This window comes from Capsella rubella, unplaced genomic scaffold (assembly GCF_000375325.1).
Source record: "Capsella rubella cultivar Monte Gargano unplaced genomic scaffold, Caprub1_0 scaffold_3, whole genome shotgun sequence".
In the NCBI taxonomy this organism is placed as follows: domain Eukaryota; kingdom Viridiplantae; phylum Streptophyta; class Magnoliopsida; order Brassicales; family Brassicaceae; genus Capsella; species Capsella rubella.
This window is the reverse complement of record NW_006238921.1, coordinates 1,811,549-1,824,404: the sequence shown is the minus strand read 5'-3', so window position 1 is coordinate 1,824,404 and position 12,856 is coordinate 1,811,549. Positions and strand designations below refer to the sequence as shown.

Sequence of the window (12,856 nt, the reverse complement as noted above, 5' to 3'; positions counted from 1 at the left end):
TGAATAATGAGAGCTGTAGTCTCTGCAAAAGTGGAGCCCGATTCCAAAATGGTGAAGCAGAATCAATTGGTGCAGAAGAAAAAAGAAAAGAAAACTTAGAAAACATCTGAATATTGCATGTGCCCATCAGTCTTTCATCTTTCATTTTCTCATCATTAACTAACAAACAGACTACTCTGCTTTCTATTTCTCTGTCTCATCATTTTTGTTTTTGACATTTACTCTTTTGTCTCGCACATTTCATATCTCAACATGCAACAAATCTGATATCACATCTTCATCTTTTCATGATTACTAGATCCCAAAAAAATGAAGATGAAGAACAGAGTAATGGTTCTTACTCGAATTTCTTGACACTTAGCAGTTAGCACTGTCACACATTAGATCTCAAACCATAAAGCTTTACGGAACACAAAACACTTCTGAAAACATTGCTTAATCACATGCATTAGAGTTACAGGCCAAATGAGAAAACACTCAAGCATCCGAACAAATCAACCAATAAAAGTATCAATCGTAAGACAGATTCGACATTTTCTTAAGCTCGTCTCTCTACTCTGTTTTTCTTAAGCGCAAGTGGGAACAGAGGAGGTAGTGGAAGAGATGACTTAGAAGGAGTGCAAATAGGAACATGAATCATCGGCCTTATCCTCATACTCGCCGATCTCGTTCTTTCCAATCCTTTCTTACCTCTCTTCCGCTCTTTCTCTCTCTCCTCTCTCTTCGCGGCATCCTCAAGCGAGCTTGATGATGAGGTTGACGATGACGGAGACAAAGACGACACCGTCCTCACCGTAACCGAAGACGAAGACGGATTCCTCTGTTTCTTCAATCTCAAAAGCTCTTTCCAAAGAACCGTGCACTTGGGAGGACGAGGAGATGGATCTTCGTCAATAAACCAACTCACTCTGTTATTACTAGTAATCTCCTGATCTTTCTTCATCACTTCTGCTTTACGGTTCTCTTCTTCTTCTTCGTTCGTCTTCAGGGTAATGTTTTTAAGCTTCTCCGAGTGCTTTACTTGCCAATAGGGAAGCAGCTTGCCTTCAGAGAAGAGCTCGTCGGCGGTAAGCATCTTCTGTGGACTCACATTTTCAGACAAGAACTCAAAGTCGGAGACTTTCACTGACCCTTTGAGGACGACATCTTTCTCTAACTCCTTACACATTACGGGGCTGATGCAGATGAAATCACCATCGTCGGATAAATCAGCTGAGAAGGATATACGAGGTCCAATCAACGGTGGTGATTCCGTCTTTGAAACCGTCTCCGAAACCATATCTTCTCTTGTGATGAAGAAGATTTGATAGATTCTAGTAAGTGAGATTGATCTCTGCTTATAAACGTTGGTGGAAGTCAAGTTCAGAATCTGAGAGCAAATCGTGGCATAGACGTGTGACTGATTGATTCTTGTCTGTAAGTTTAAGAAAAGAGAGAGTTGGAGGTAGAGAGTGGTGGACTTTGTGAGAGTTAGAGATGATTGAGATAATAAATAACAAGGGGGAGAGATGAGGTCTGGGAAAAGGAGAAACAGAGTAAGTTAATGTAATGCAATTAAGATTAATAAAAGAATTGAAGCTAATAAGAAGATAGTACTGATGAGGAAGCTAGACGACCACATGGACACGTTGGGGGGAGACACAAACAGACAAATTAGAGACATGTAATTAGAGTTGTGACTTTAATAAAAGCCTGTTATTGTTGGTGTTTTAAGAATAGAGAGATGAGCCATGCAACGCAACTGGTTCATTACATTTATATATATATAACCTTACATCGATCGAGGTTACTTAAGAAAACAATTAAGATGGAAGAAGCTTTTTCTTTATTTTCTAGTGGAGAAGGAAGATGATGATGGATCACATAGTCAATACTCAATAGGGAGTTGAGAATTAACGAGAGAGAGGGAGTGCATGAAAGAAGGAGGGTTATGAAATATGAACAGTTAACACATGTCGGCACATGACCTTCCCCGTTCGTCGTTGCATGTGATTTAAATTACGCTAATATACATTATAATGTGTATATGAACTTTTTTTTTTGGGTTAAAATGATTTAAATGTATAGACGTGTTATATTATATATATAGTACGCAAAGCCACGCATTTGAATCAAATATGATATTTGCGTTTAGCTTTGCTCTTGCTTTAAAAATATAAAAAATTCAGCTAAAGGATCCAAATATTATTTGTTACTTGCGTTTACTCTTGCTTTAGATAGTTTGTTCACACATGTTTTTCTTCACAATGCCTGCATGACCTTTGTCTTTGGCTTACGACGATTTGCAGTATTTTTTTTTTTATAACACACTTTTGTTCCCCTTTTTTTCCAACAGTTTACTAAAATCTATCATTTAAATTTTAAAAGTCACGAGTCCAAAAAGTACCTGCAGACAGCTCTAAAATTATACTCATTTCTTTTTATTTCTATTTATATACTGAATGGAAAAAAAAATTTGTCCAGAGAGTACGTACATATATTACCATAATATAAAACACTAATAATAGCAAACTATTGAGTATGGGACAAACAAACAGACAATAATAAATCTAAATGGGGTATATATATATATATATAGAAGTAATATGATATTAAACTAAAAAGAAAAACAAAATCCAAGTAAAATACTGGGAAGCACGTCGAGCTGCGGGTTTCTTGGTGCTGGACCACTCCTCTCGTTTTGTCTTCTATTTATCTTATTCTTCCTTTTGGTTTTTTGTCAACGTTTTGGTTCAACCATTTTAGTCTGATATGTTTATATAACAAAAAAAAAATGTTTATATTACAATTCCAAATGCTTTCAGTGTGGAGAGTGTTAACTAGATCTGTTTACTTCTTCGTTCGTTTTTATTTAGTTTTACGTACGTACAATGAAAACATATCAAACTTTGTTTGTTTAGCAGATTAACTTGGGCTTTTCATAACTTAATCTACAACCATACATTACCAAATTTCAGTTCGAAGTTATGAAATGCCCATACTCGGTCTAATGTCCCAAGAAAATGGGCCTTTAGAGATTAATTATTAGGCCCACTTATCTCTCATCCGATTATTAAAGAAAAGAGAGAGAGAAGATTGTTTTCCACTTTTCCCTTTCAAATCGGTTGATACAAATCGTACTTTAATCGGTTTCAAAGTTAACTGATGAATCGTACTTTAATTTCCTGATAAAGAAACTTAAAAACAAAATCTGGAAACCAGGTCACTAGAGATCGATGTTACTGTAGTTGGATTTTATTTTCACCAAATAAATACAATTTTTTCCTTTACCACAGATTGCTTAATCATATATTAAACTTTTCTCATTTAACTTTGTTGGATCTCATATGGACAAAATAAAAGCAAGAGATCTTTATGACAAACTTTAAGTGGCTGTTTCATACTAATGTTAAAATTCATCAAAGGAATCAAATCCGCCTAATTAAGATAGTTTGACTTAACAATTACATTAATTTGTATCATACAACAAAAGAGCAAGAAACCTGTCGCCTAATTACTGCCATAAAGTGAATACTGATATCTGTTATCCGTTATGTTACAGCTTGCTTTTGAACTCCTTTTTAAAACCTATATATCCATCTTTCTATATGTCAAAGAAAGACTAGCCTATTCCACCAAAAAAAAAAAAAAAAAAAAATTAGCCTATACAACATTTTCTTTCACATACATACAAAACAATATCCCACATACACAAATATTACGTACAATCATGAGCAAACGAAACATTTGCTACATGGTTTCGGCAATCATCTTCATCCTCTTGGCCATCTTCATGATTGCTTTGATCCTTGCGCAGACCGTGTTCAAGCCAAAACATCCGATACTACAAACCGTGTCTTCAACTGTTAAAGGCGTATCCACAAATGTATTGCCACCATTCCAGGTCCAACTGAACTTCACCCTTACACTCGAGATGCTGCTCGAGAACCCTAACGTTGCGGATTTCGAGTACAAGACGATGGAAAACTTGGTTTACTACATGGATAGGCTAGTGGGAAATCTCACTCTTCCTTCGAGCACGTTGCCTGCCAAAGGTTCAGTGATCTTGGCGTGTCCCCTTCTTCTCCAGATCGATCAATTTGTCGCCAACTTAGGTGACATCGTGCAAGATATATTGCATGGAAAAATTGTGATTGAGACAAAGGCGAGAATGCCAGGAGTGATCACGTTGTTGGGAATCTTTAAGACACGTTTGGATTCAATATCGCATTGCAACCTCGTACTTGGCTTTCCTTCGATGGTGGTCTTGGAACAAGTCTGTGATCTTAAAACTAAGCTGTAGCCGTTTTTTTCTCCATAGGCTTAATAGGGCAGGTTAATTGTAGTTTTTCGTAATAAGAAAGATTGTATTCTCTTGAGTTTTGATTATGGCTGTTTTAATTTTATATAGTACCTTTTCCTGAGTCTTATATCACAAGATTAATAACAATGTACACTAAAACTACTGTAAATTAATAATGTTAGACAATAAAATCTACAAATTTATAGAATTATTTATTTATCAATAAATTAATAATTATTAATTCATAAAGAGATACATGAAATTTAATAGAATTGAATTATAAAAAAATTAAGAATAAATAACAACACAATGTTATATTATACTAAATTATTTACATATATATAGATATATATTAATAATTTTATATAGTTATTAATTTGTCGACAGAGTATATATATTTCATAATATAAAACACTAATAGCAGTGGGTATGGCCGTATCGGACTAACAATAAACAGACAATAGTAATCTAATATAATTGGGGTATGTATGTATATATTTAAGTGGTAATATGATCGTAATAAATAAATATGTGCAAGTAAAATACTTGGACGCACGTACGTTAGCTGCGGCCCGCGGGGTTATTGGTGTTGGACTTGGACCACTCTCGTTTTGGTCCAACCACATGGCTTAAGCGCAACGCTTTATAACTCCAAATCTCCAATCAAATACATCCGTTATCATATATGGTCCATCTGATCAAGCCATGATCACTTTCGCCTCTTTCCATCACACCTTGAGCTTGAGAGAGGATCACAAGATCTCTCTATATATGATCATCTCTGGATTTTGTTCAGAAAGGTTGCTACTTGCTACTATAAGAAAATGTCAAATAAGTTTACGATGAACCCATCGACAGACCTAGTAAACCTAATGTTTTAATTGATTAGTTTGTAGAGATTCTAAGTCACAAGATTTTGACCTGTATATCAAACAACCCTAATGTTATTGGCTTATTACCTAGAGATGAGCGATGGTCATAGCTCTAACAACTTGTTATACAAGGTAGTGACATTCTTGGAAAACAACGAGTTCTATCAATGAGCTTGGAATAAACGAAACCGTGAAGACTCTTATTTCCTATATGCAGTGATAAGAGATTCTAGACAAACTATAGCTGATGTTGGACTCATCGAAGTTTGCATAGATTCTCTTGTGGGAAAAGAAATCCTTGGCTGCTCCAAGATTTGATTACATTACCTCTTTTGTTATATGAACCCTTATTAATCCTAGAATGTGACAGGACAAACCGGTTAAGAACATGGTTTGGGCTATCTCTGGTTTAGTTAATTATAATTTATGGTTTAGGTTTTGCATCTTTGTCGCTTCTATATATGTAAGGCTGAGCAACTTTCTGCAAACTAATCAATCAAACACAATTTATCTTCTTCAATCTCTTACTCTCTCTCACGATCATCATCATCTATCACCATATCATCATCCATCATCGAATCCAGTTCTTCGAAACGATCCTTCTACCTCAGTGGTTGCTTTCTAGGCTGTATATGCCCTTTTCCTTGTTCTCTCGGTGAGAGCTGATTTGGGATTTACAATTTACTGTTTCATAGAACTGAGTAAGCACAGTGTCTCGATAGAGAAAACCTAGTGGCATCGGTTTACAATTACGCTGAAAATATGGGTTTTCGAAGAAGCTAAAGTAGACATAAGCGTTTCCAAGACACAAGAGAGGAAGTAATTGAAGCTGTTGAGAAGCTTATGCCTCACGAAAGAGGAACCATGTCTCTACTCTGTTTTTCTTAAGCGCAAGTGGGAACAGAGGAGGTAATGGAAGAGATGATTTAGAAGGAGTGCAAATAGGAACATGATCATCGGCCTTATTCTCATACTCGCCGGTCTCGTTCTTCCCAATCCTTTCTTACCTCTCTTCCCTTCTTTCTCTCTTCGCCGCATCCTCAAGCGAGCTTGATGATGATGTAGAAGACGGGGGAGACACCGTTAGCGAATACCAAAATGGTATTTTCCAGCTTTTTGCACTGTTAATTCTTATCATTACTTTCTAATTATTATATCACTAAATCAAATCAATTATCAAACATTATTACTGTCTAATTATTATAGTTTATGACAAGTATATTATTAATTAGTTAGTAGTCCTATTAACTAATGTTTATTTTTGTTGACAATTAAATATGATTATATTTGGCGAGAAACTCATACACGAAATCAACGGATAGCGACATCATCAACACGAGTTAGAAAAGCGTGCCTCCTTTTTTTAATAATCTATCTCTTCTCTTCTCTTCTCTTCTCTTTCTCTTTCTCTGATTCCGAATCGGAAATAATGGATTCTTCCTCATCCGCCGCAGCACGCCGCCGCATCAACGCTATCCACTCTCATCTCGTCACGTCTTCTCGTTCTTCCCCTCTCCTCCGTTCCAATCCCACCGCCGGCGAGTTCTGTCTTGGTATGTATGACTGTATTCCTTCCTCATCTCTCTGATTTACGACTAGCTTTCCTCTCGTGTTGCTGATTCCTCCTCTTTGTTTCTGATCGCTATCAGATAACGGCTACAGTGTTGTTCTCCCCGAGAAATTGAATACTGGCAATTGGAATGTCTACAGGTTTCCTCTTCGCTCTTCTCTGCTTCCTCCTCTTCTTGCTCTCTCTCTCTCTCTCTCAAAATTCGATTTGATTTGAATTTCTCAGATCTGCAAAGTCTCCGTTCAAGCTCGTTAGTAGATTCCCAGATCATCCTGACATCGCCACTCTTCATGACAACTTCGAGTATGAATCAATCAGACTCCCCCTTCTTCTTAAGTATCAATTTTTTTTAGTCGTCTCTCTAATTGTTGTTACTATGAAGGCATGCTGTTCATGATTTTCGGGATTACAAGTATTTAGGAACTCGTGTTCGTGTCGACGGCACTGTTGGAGAGTGAGCTGCTTAAACTTACTCTATTATGTATATGTTTTCTCTTTGTGGCTTTCTGCTACTCTTGTTTCTTCCAAGCTATTATATTCTCTTTACGTGACTCTTTTTATTTTTATTTTTTACTCTTCTCTAGCTACAAATGGATGACATACGGAGAAGCTGGTACTGCAAGAACTGCTCTTGGTTCTGGTTTGATTCATCACGGTATCCCAATGGTAACTTTTTTTTATTCTAGCTCGCCTGCCCAATTGATCTTGAGTTTTGCAGCTTGACTCAAGTTTCTGTTTTTCTTCTACCAGGGATCATCTGTTGGAATCTACTTTATCAACCGCCCAGAGTGGCTCATCGTTGATCATGCTTGTTCTTCTTATTCTTATGTCTCTGTTCCTTTGTATGATACTCTTGGTAAGCACCTCGTTACACTTTCTTTTATTCTAATTGTACATTTTTAATAGGGATATTCATGACAGTAATTCTCCTTTTTTTTTTTTGAGTGAAGGTCCTGATGCTGTCAAATTTATTGTCAATCATGCAACTGTGCAAGCCATATTTTGTGTGGCAGAGACTTTAAACTCTGTAAGTTCATCAATCTGCTGCTTCAATTTCCTTCTCCTTTTCTAAATTCTTACTTGGATAAGTATGAGATTTTTTTTTGAAAAGAATCTTTTTATCCCTTACTCATATAATGTGTATGTTGCTTACTGTTATCCTTTAATTGCTCGTACTTTTTCTTAATTTATCGTTTTTCTGACTTCTTTTTGCTTTCCTTCCTGTTTTTGCTGGAGATTTCAGTTACTTAGCTGCTTGTCTGAAATGCCAAGTGTACGACTGGTGGTGGTATGAAGAGACCTCATATTTTTGTTATTGTTTACTGTTTGATTATTATGACTTCAGTTTTCAAATTATTATTTTTCTTCTCTCTGTTCGTGATACTTGTCATGGACAAGTAGGTTGTTGGAGGGTTAAATGAATCTTTACCCTCGCTTCCGGCATCAGCAGGAGTGAAGGTTGTATCATATTCGGTGTTACTGAATCAGGTATTGTGTGATTTTGTAACTTAGTATCCGTTTTCTCAAGATAAGCAGGACTAAGGACATTCTCTATCATTTAAGATTTTACAAGTTCTTACCAGTGGTATTATGAGTCTTCTGTTTATTACCAACCCAGGTTTCATCAATTTTTATACAACATTGGGTACATAGTAGGTCTTATATGCACAAGTCTACGTCCACATCATCGTACTTTTACCTATAACTCGAAATCAATTTATATCATGACTACTCCTATACCTTTCCCATATATCCATCATAGTTTTTCTCATTGAGATAATATAGTCACCCACTCACCCTGTGATAGCAGCACAGTTGCGGTACATGTTGGTTTCATTGATTTCTGACCAAAGAAATTTGTTTCAGGGTCGCAGTAACCCTCAGCGATTTTTCCCACCGAAACCAGATGATGTTGCAACTATATGCTATACAAGCGGAACAACTGGGACACCCAAGGTTCTACTTGCTTGAAATTTTATCTTCAAATTTAGGATAGTACTGTTCTTTATTTCATATTTACCCATACTATAGCATCTAATTACTGTTTATCTTATCATGTATGTCTCATTCCTCACCGATCTGCTCTTCTTCTGGATGAAATATGCTAAAGGGAGTCGTTTTAACTCATGCAAACTTGATTTCAAATGTTGCTGGCTCCAGCTTTAGTGTGAAATTTTTCTCTTCAGATGTGTAAGTGCTTTGCTTCTTTCTACCAGTAGTTCAAGATTTTTAATGTTCTCCTTTGTATCAATTGCTTCATGTATCTTAATTATTTTTTCATAATCTCTTATAATCTTCAGTTACATTTCGTATCTTCCATTGGCACACATTTACGAACGAGCTAATCAGATCCTAACAGTGTACTTTGGAGTTGCTGTTGGATTCTACCAAGGGGTTAGAAACTGAACTTTGTCCTTTTAGCCAAATATTTGGCATTCCAAATGTGATGTCAGAACATGTGGGAATCCTTTCATTCTATCTGTATCTCTAATATAATGCTTTTTATAAACATCCACTAGTTTGCATGAAGTAAATATGATAGACATTATTTGCAAATGTGATCTGGTCTTTGCTTATACTGTGCCCCTTTTCTGTTGATTTGATTGGACGAATCACTTGCAAACATTTCTGCAGGACAATATGAAACTACTGGATGATTTGGCTGCTCTGAGACCTACTATATTCAGCAGTGTCCCTCGATTATACAATAGAATTTATGCTGGGTAATATAATGGCTTTGGTTTGTTGATCTGCGCTCTCTGCTGCGATTGAGGATTAATTGAATTAAATGTAATATTGTTTTTTTCTCAGTATCATTAATGCAGTAAAAACCTCTGGGGGGCTGAAAGAGAGACTTTTCAATGCTGCCTATAATGCAAAGAAGCAGGCTCTCTTAAATGGTAGGTCCTGTTCATACTTTTTTACATTGAAAACAATCTGTGAAATTCGGTAGCTTTATTTTGGTTCTGACACAGCTAGGGGACTTTGATTACTGTTGAGTTCTAATATATCATAAAAGTATTTCCTTTAAACGGTTTTGGGATTGATTTCCTTTGTATGGGTACTGTTGGTTCAGGAAAGAGTGCTTCGCCCATATGGGACAGATTGGTATTTAATAAGATAAAGGACAGACTTGGAGGACGGGTTCGTTTTATGACGTCTGGTGCTTCACCCCTGTCTCCTGAAGTGATGGAATTTTTGAAAATGTAAGTTTATTGCTTTTAAAAAATTGTGTTCTGTAATATTACAAGATAGAAGTTATCCTCAAGAAAGAATACTTTTAAGTCCCAACAGCCCTCTCTCTCCCTAGCTCATGCTCGTGCATATCTGTGGCTTTGGTTTCTAATAACTCTGTTTGACTTTAGCTTGTGATTTCATCTATCTTTTGATTTAATCTTGTGATATAACTCTTCTTTAGATGCTTTGGAGGAAGAGTTACAGAGGGTTATGGAATGACTGAAACATCCTGTGTTATAACTGGAATGGACGAGGGTGATAACCTCACTGGACATGTTGGCTCTCCTAATCCAGCTTGTGGTGAGATTTTGACTAACTCGGCGATAAGATAAATAGAGTAATTTGAAACTAAGTATACAATTCAAATCGCTATTTGGATTTAATACGCCTTCCTTTTTCAGAAGTAAAGCTTGTGGATGTCCCGGAAATGAACTATACATCAGGGGATCAGCCCCATCCCCGTGGCGAAATATGTGTTAGGGGTCCTATCATTTTTAGAGGCTATTACAAAGATGAAGTTCAAACGTATGTACACCTCTTGCGTTGAATTCCTCTTTCACTAGCTAAATTGTACCAAAATTTAAATCTTGCAGTAAACTGTTTTATTTTCAGGAGAGAGGTCATTGATGAAGATGGATGGCTTCACACTGGAGATATAGGTCTATGGCTGCCAGGAGGACGTCTAAAAATTATTGACAGGTTCTTCTGAATCACTTGATTGTATCCATTGTCTTATTAGTAAAATCAAATACCTTGGCTCACAATGAATAAGCCTGCTTTTCCATTTGTATTTTCTTACCCCATCATTGAAGTTACTTCTTACTGATGATATAAACACTAAGAAACGTCTGGAAAATTCTAGGGGATGCAAAGCTCTATTTTCAAAAATTTGTTAAAACTTGTTAGTATCTTTGAACAAATAATCATATTAGTAAAATTTCCTCTTCTGTGAATAGGAAGAAGAACATCTTCAAGTTGGCGCAGGGGGAGTATATAGCTCCTGAGAAAATTGAAAACGTCTATGCTAAATGCAAATTTGTGGGCCAATGCTTCATATATGGTATAATAAATAGATTTCGTAAATAGTTTTGTATAGTATTTTGTTTTATTCTTTCCCTATCTCACTAGTTTTTGTCTTTTCAGGTGATAGCTTTAATTCATCATTGGTCGCTGTTGTATCGGTTGATCCTGATGTGCTGAAAAGCTGGGCTGCTTCGGAAGGCATTAAGGTAATATAACTTATCTGCACCTAATTCTCTCAATGTAACAATAGAAACTAACTTTGCTGAATGTAGTATGGAGGAGATCTGAGAGAATTGTGCAATAACCCGAGGGTGAAAGCAGCAGTACTATCTGACATGGACACTGTTGGAAGAGAAGCTCAGGCAATGCATCTCAAAAACCAGTTTTCGTATTAGTTATTTCATTTTTGGTTAATATACCTCAAAGACGCGATCACTGACTTAAATACAAACACAAACATTTGATGCAGTTGAGAGGTTTTGAGTTTGCAAAGGCAGTGACGTTGGTGCTAGAGCCGTTTACACTGGAAAATGGTTTGTTAACTCCAACATTCAAGGTAAGTTCAGCTAGACTCGTTTGAGCAAGTAGATGAGTAGTCATATCTGGATTCGATGATGAGATATCTAGGAAACAAATTGTGAATATGGAATGAGGCAAAAAGGATGTTGATTGGATATTGCAGATAAAGAGACCACAAGCAAAGGAATATTTCGGAGAAGCAATAACAAACATGTACAAGGAGCTTGGTGCTTCTGATCCCACCGCTAATAAAGCTTTGTGATGATGGTATAATCGTGTGATTAATAATAAAAAATCCCCACTCGAAATGTTTTTAAATGTTCATCCCAAATTGTATTATTTTTTTTTTTTTGGTTGTTTTCTTGCGACATATTTATTGAATGTTGTTAGTAAAGGTAATAAAGGTGCTACATTATGGTGTAATAAGAATGCAAAACATACCCCAGTTCGTTTAATTTGTTTGTCCTACCACGAAACGACGATCTTATTCACCATTTGTAAATCTAATAACCTTCAGATAGGATTTGTTCGGTCAACTGCTTCACTATCCCGTTCGCTGAGATATCTGATTCATAAATAGGATTAGTGATTGCAAAACACTTCGATTGATTGCAAAACACTTCGATTGGCTTTACCCAAACAATCTATTTGAATGATAAATCTCTCAATGATCATCAAACTCCCAAAAACTAACACATCCAAATAGATTGTCCTTTGGTTTACCGTTTTGGAGTTTTTTGGTTTAGGACTTTTGGTGATGGAACAACCAAATTAACATAAATTATACTCTGGTTTAGTTTAGGTTATATTTTGGCTCGGTCTAGATTTTACGATCTTATTTAAATTGGGGTTGACCATATCAGGATTAAAAGTACCAAATTAAAACTCAGTTCGGTTTTTTCGTTACAATACTATGGTTAAACCTGGTTTAATACCGCATGTGCGGCAGTACAAGAAGATTTGATTGTGCAACCCAAAAAAAATAAAAGAGGAAAGAAAAAAAGAAGATTGTGATCCAAAATACTAATCACAATTCACAGACCATGCAATAACCCCTGTATCTCGCATATGCTATTTCGACCCACAGTCCCATTTTTAGATAAGTGTGGATCTCATCTCACTTTGGTCTGTGACTCTGTCATGTACTCATCTCTTACAAGTACATGATCTCTTTCTTCTTCTATTCAACAGGGTCTGTCAATTCAAGTAGGGCCTCTGTCTCCCTCAACTTTCTTATGTTTCATCTTTAGCTTACACAGACACACGCATATACAAACACATATACAAACAATAAAGGCAAAGATATCATCTCCTGTTTTCTTGACCTCAAACAAGCAAGCACCACAATCAACA

At 36.2% G+C, this 12,856-nt stretch overlaps 3 protein-coding genes across 3 annotated transcripts; 2 read left to right on the top strand and 1 right to left on the bottom strand.

The window, feature by feature from the left end:
- Window positions 1–407: 407 nt before the first annotated feature.
- Window positions 408–1,638, bottom strand: LOC17892723. The gene has a single exon (XM_006299696.2). The coding sequence runs from the start codon at window positions 1,277–1,279 to the stop codon at window positions 539–541; it is 741 nt and encodes a 246-aa protein (XP_006299758.1). The 5' UTR covers window positions 1,280–1,638; the 3' UTR covers window positions 408–538.
- Window positions 1,639–3,666: 2,028 nt separating this feature from the next.
- Window positions 3,667–4,409, top strand: LOC17893411. Its single transcript, XM_006300076.2, has one exon. It carries the CDS (start codon window positions 3,710–3,712, stop codon window positions 4,280–4,282), a length of 573 nt encoding a protein of 190 aa, XP_006300138.1. The 5' UTR covers window positions 3,667–3,709; the 3' UTR covers window positions 4,283–4,409.
- Window positions 4,410–6,511: 2,102 nt separating this feature from the next.
- On the top strand, window positions 6,512–11,958 carry LOC17892515 (long chain acyl-CoA synthetase 6, peroxisomal). The gene is made up of 23 exons (XM_023786461.1): window positions 6,512–6,707; window positions 6,804–6,864; window positions 6,950–7,027; window positions 7,107–7,178; window positions 7,309–7,390; window positions 7,475–7,580; window positions 7,675–7,751; window positions 7,968–8,012; window positions 8,126–8,212; window positions 8,591–8,680; window positions 8,835–8,914; window positions 9,025–9,118; window positions 9,359–9,447; window positions 9,536–9,624; window positions 9,801–9,930; window positions 10,143–10,261; window positions 10,363–10,486; window positions 10,574–10,660; window positions 10,918–11,021; window positions 11,105–11,190; window positions 11,257–11,346; window positions 11,454–11,540; window positions 11,667–11,958. The coding sequence occupies exons 1-23, from the start codon at window positions 6,584–6,586 to the stop codon at window positions 11,763–11,765; spliced, it is 2,100 nt and encodes a 699-aa protein (XP_023642229.1). The 5' UTR covers window positions 6,512–6,583; the 3' UTR covers window positions 11,766–11,958.
- The last annotated feature ends 898 nt before the right edge of the window (window positions 11,959–12,856 follow it).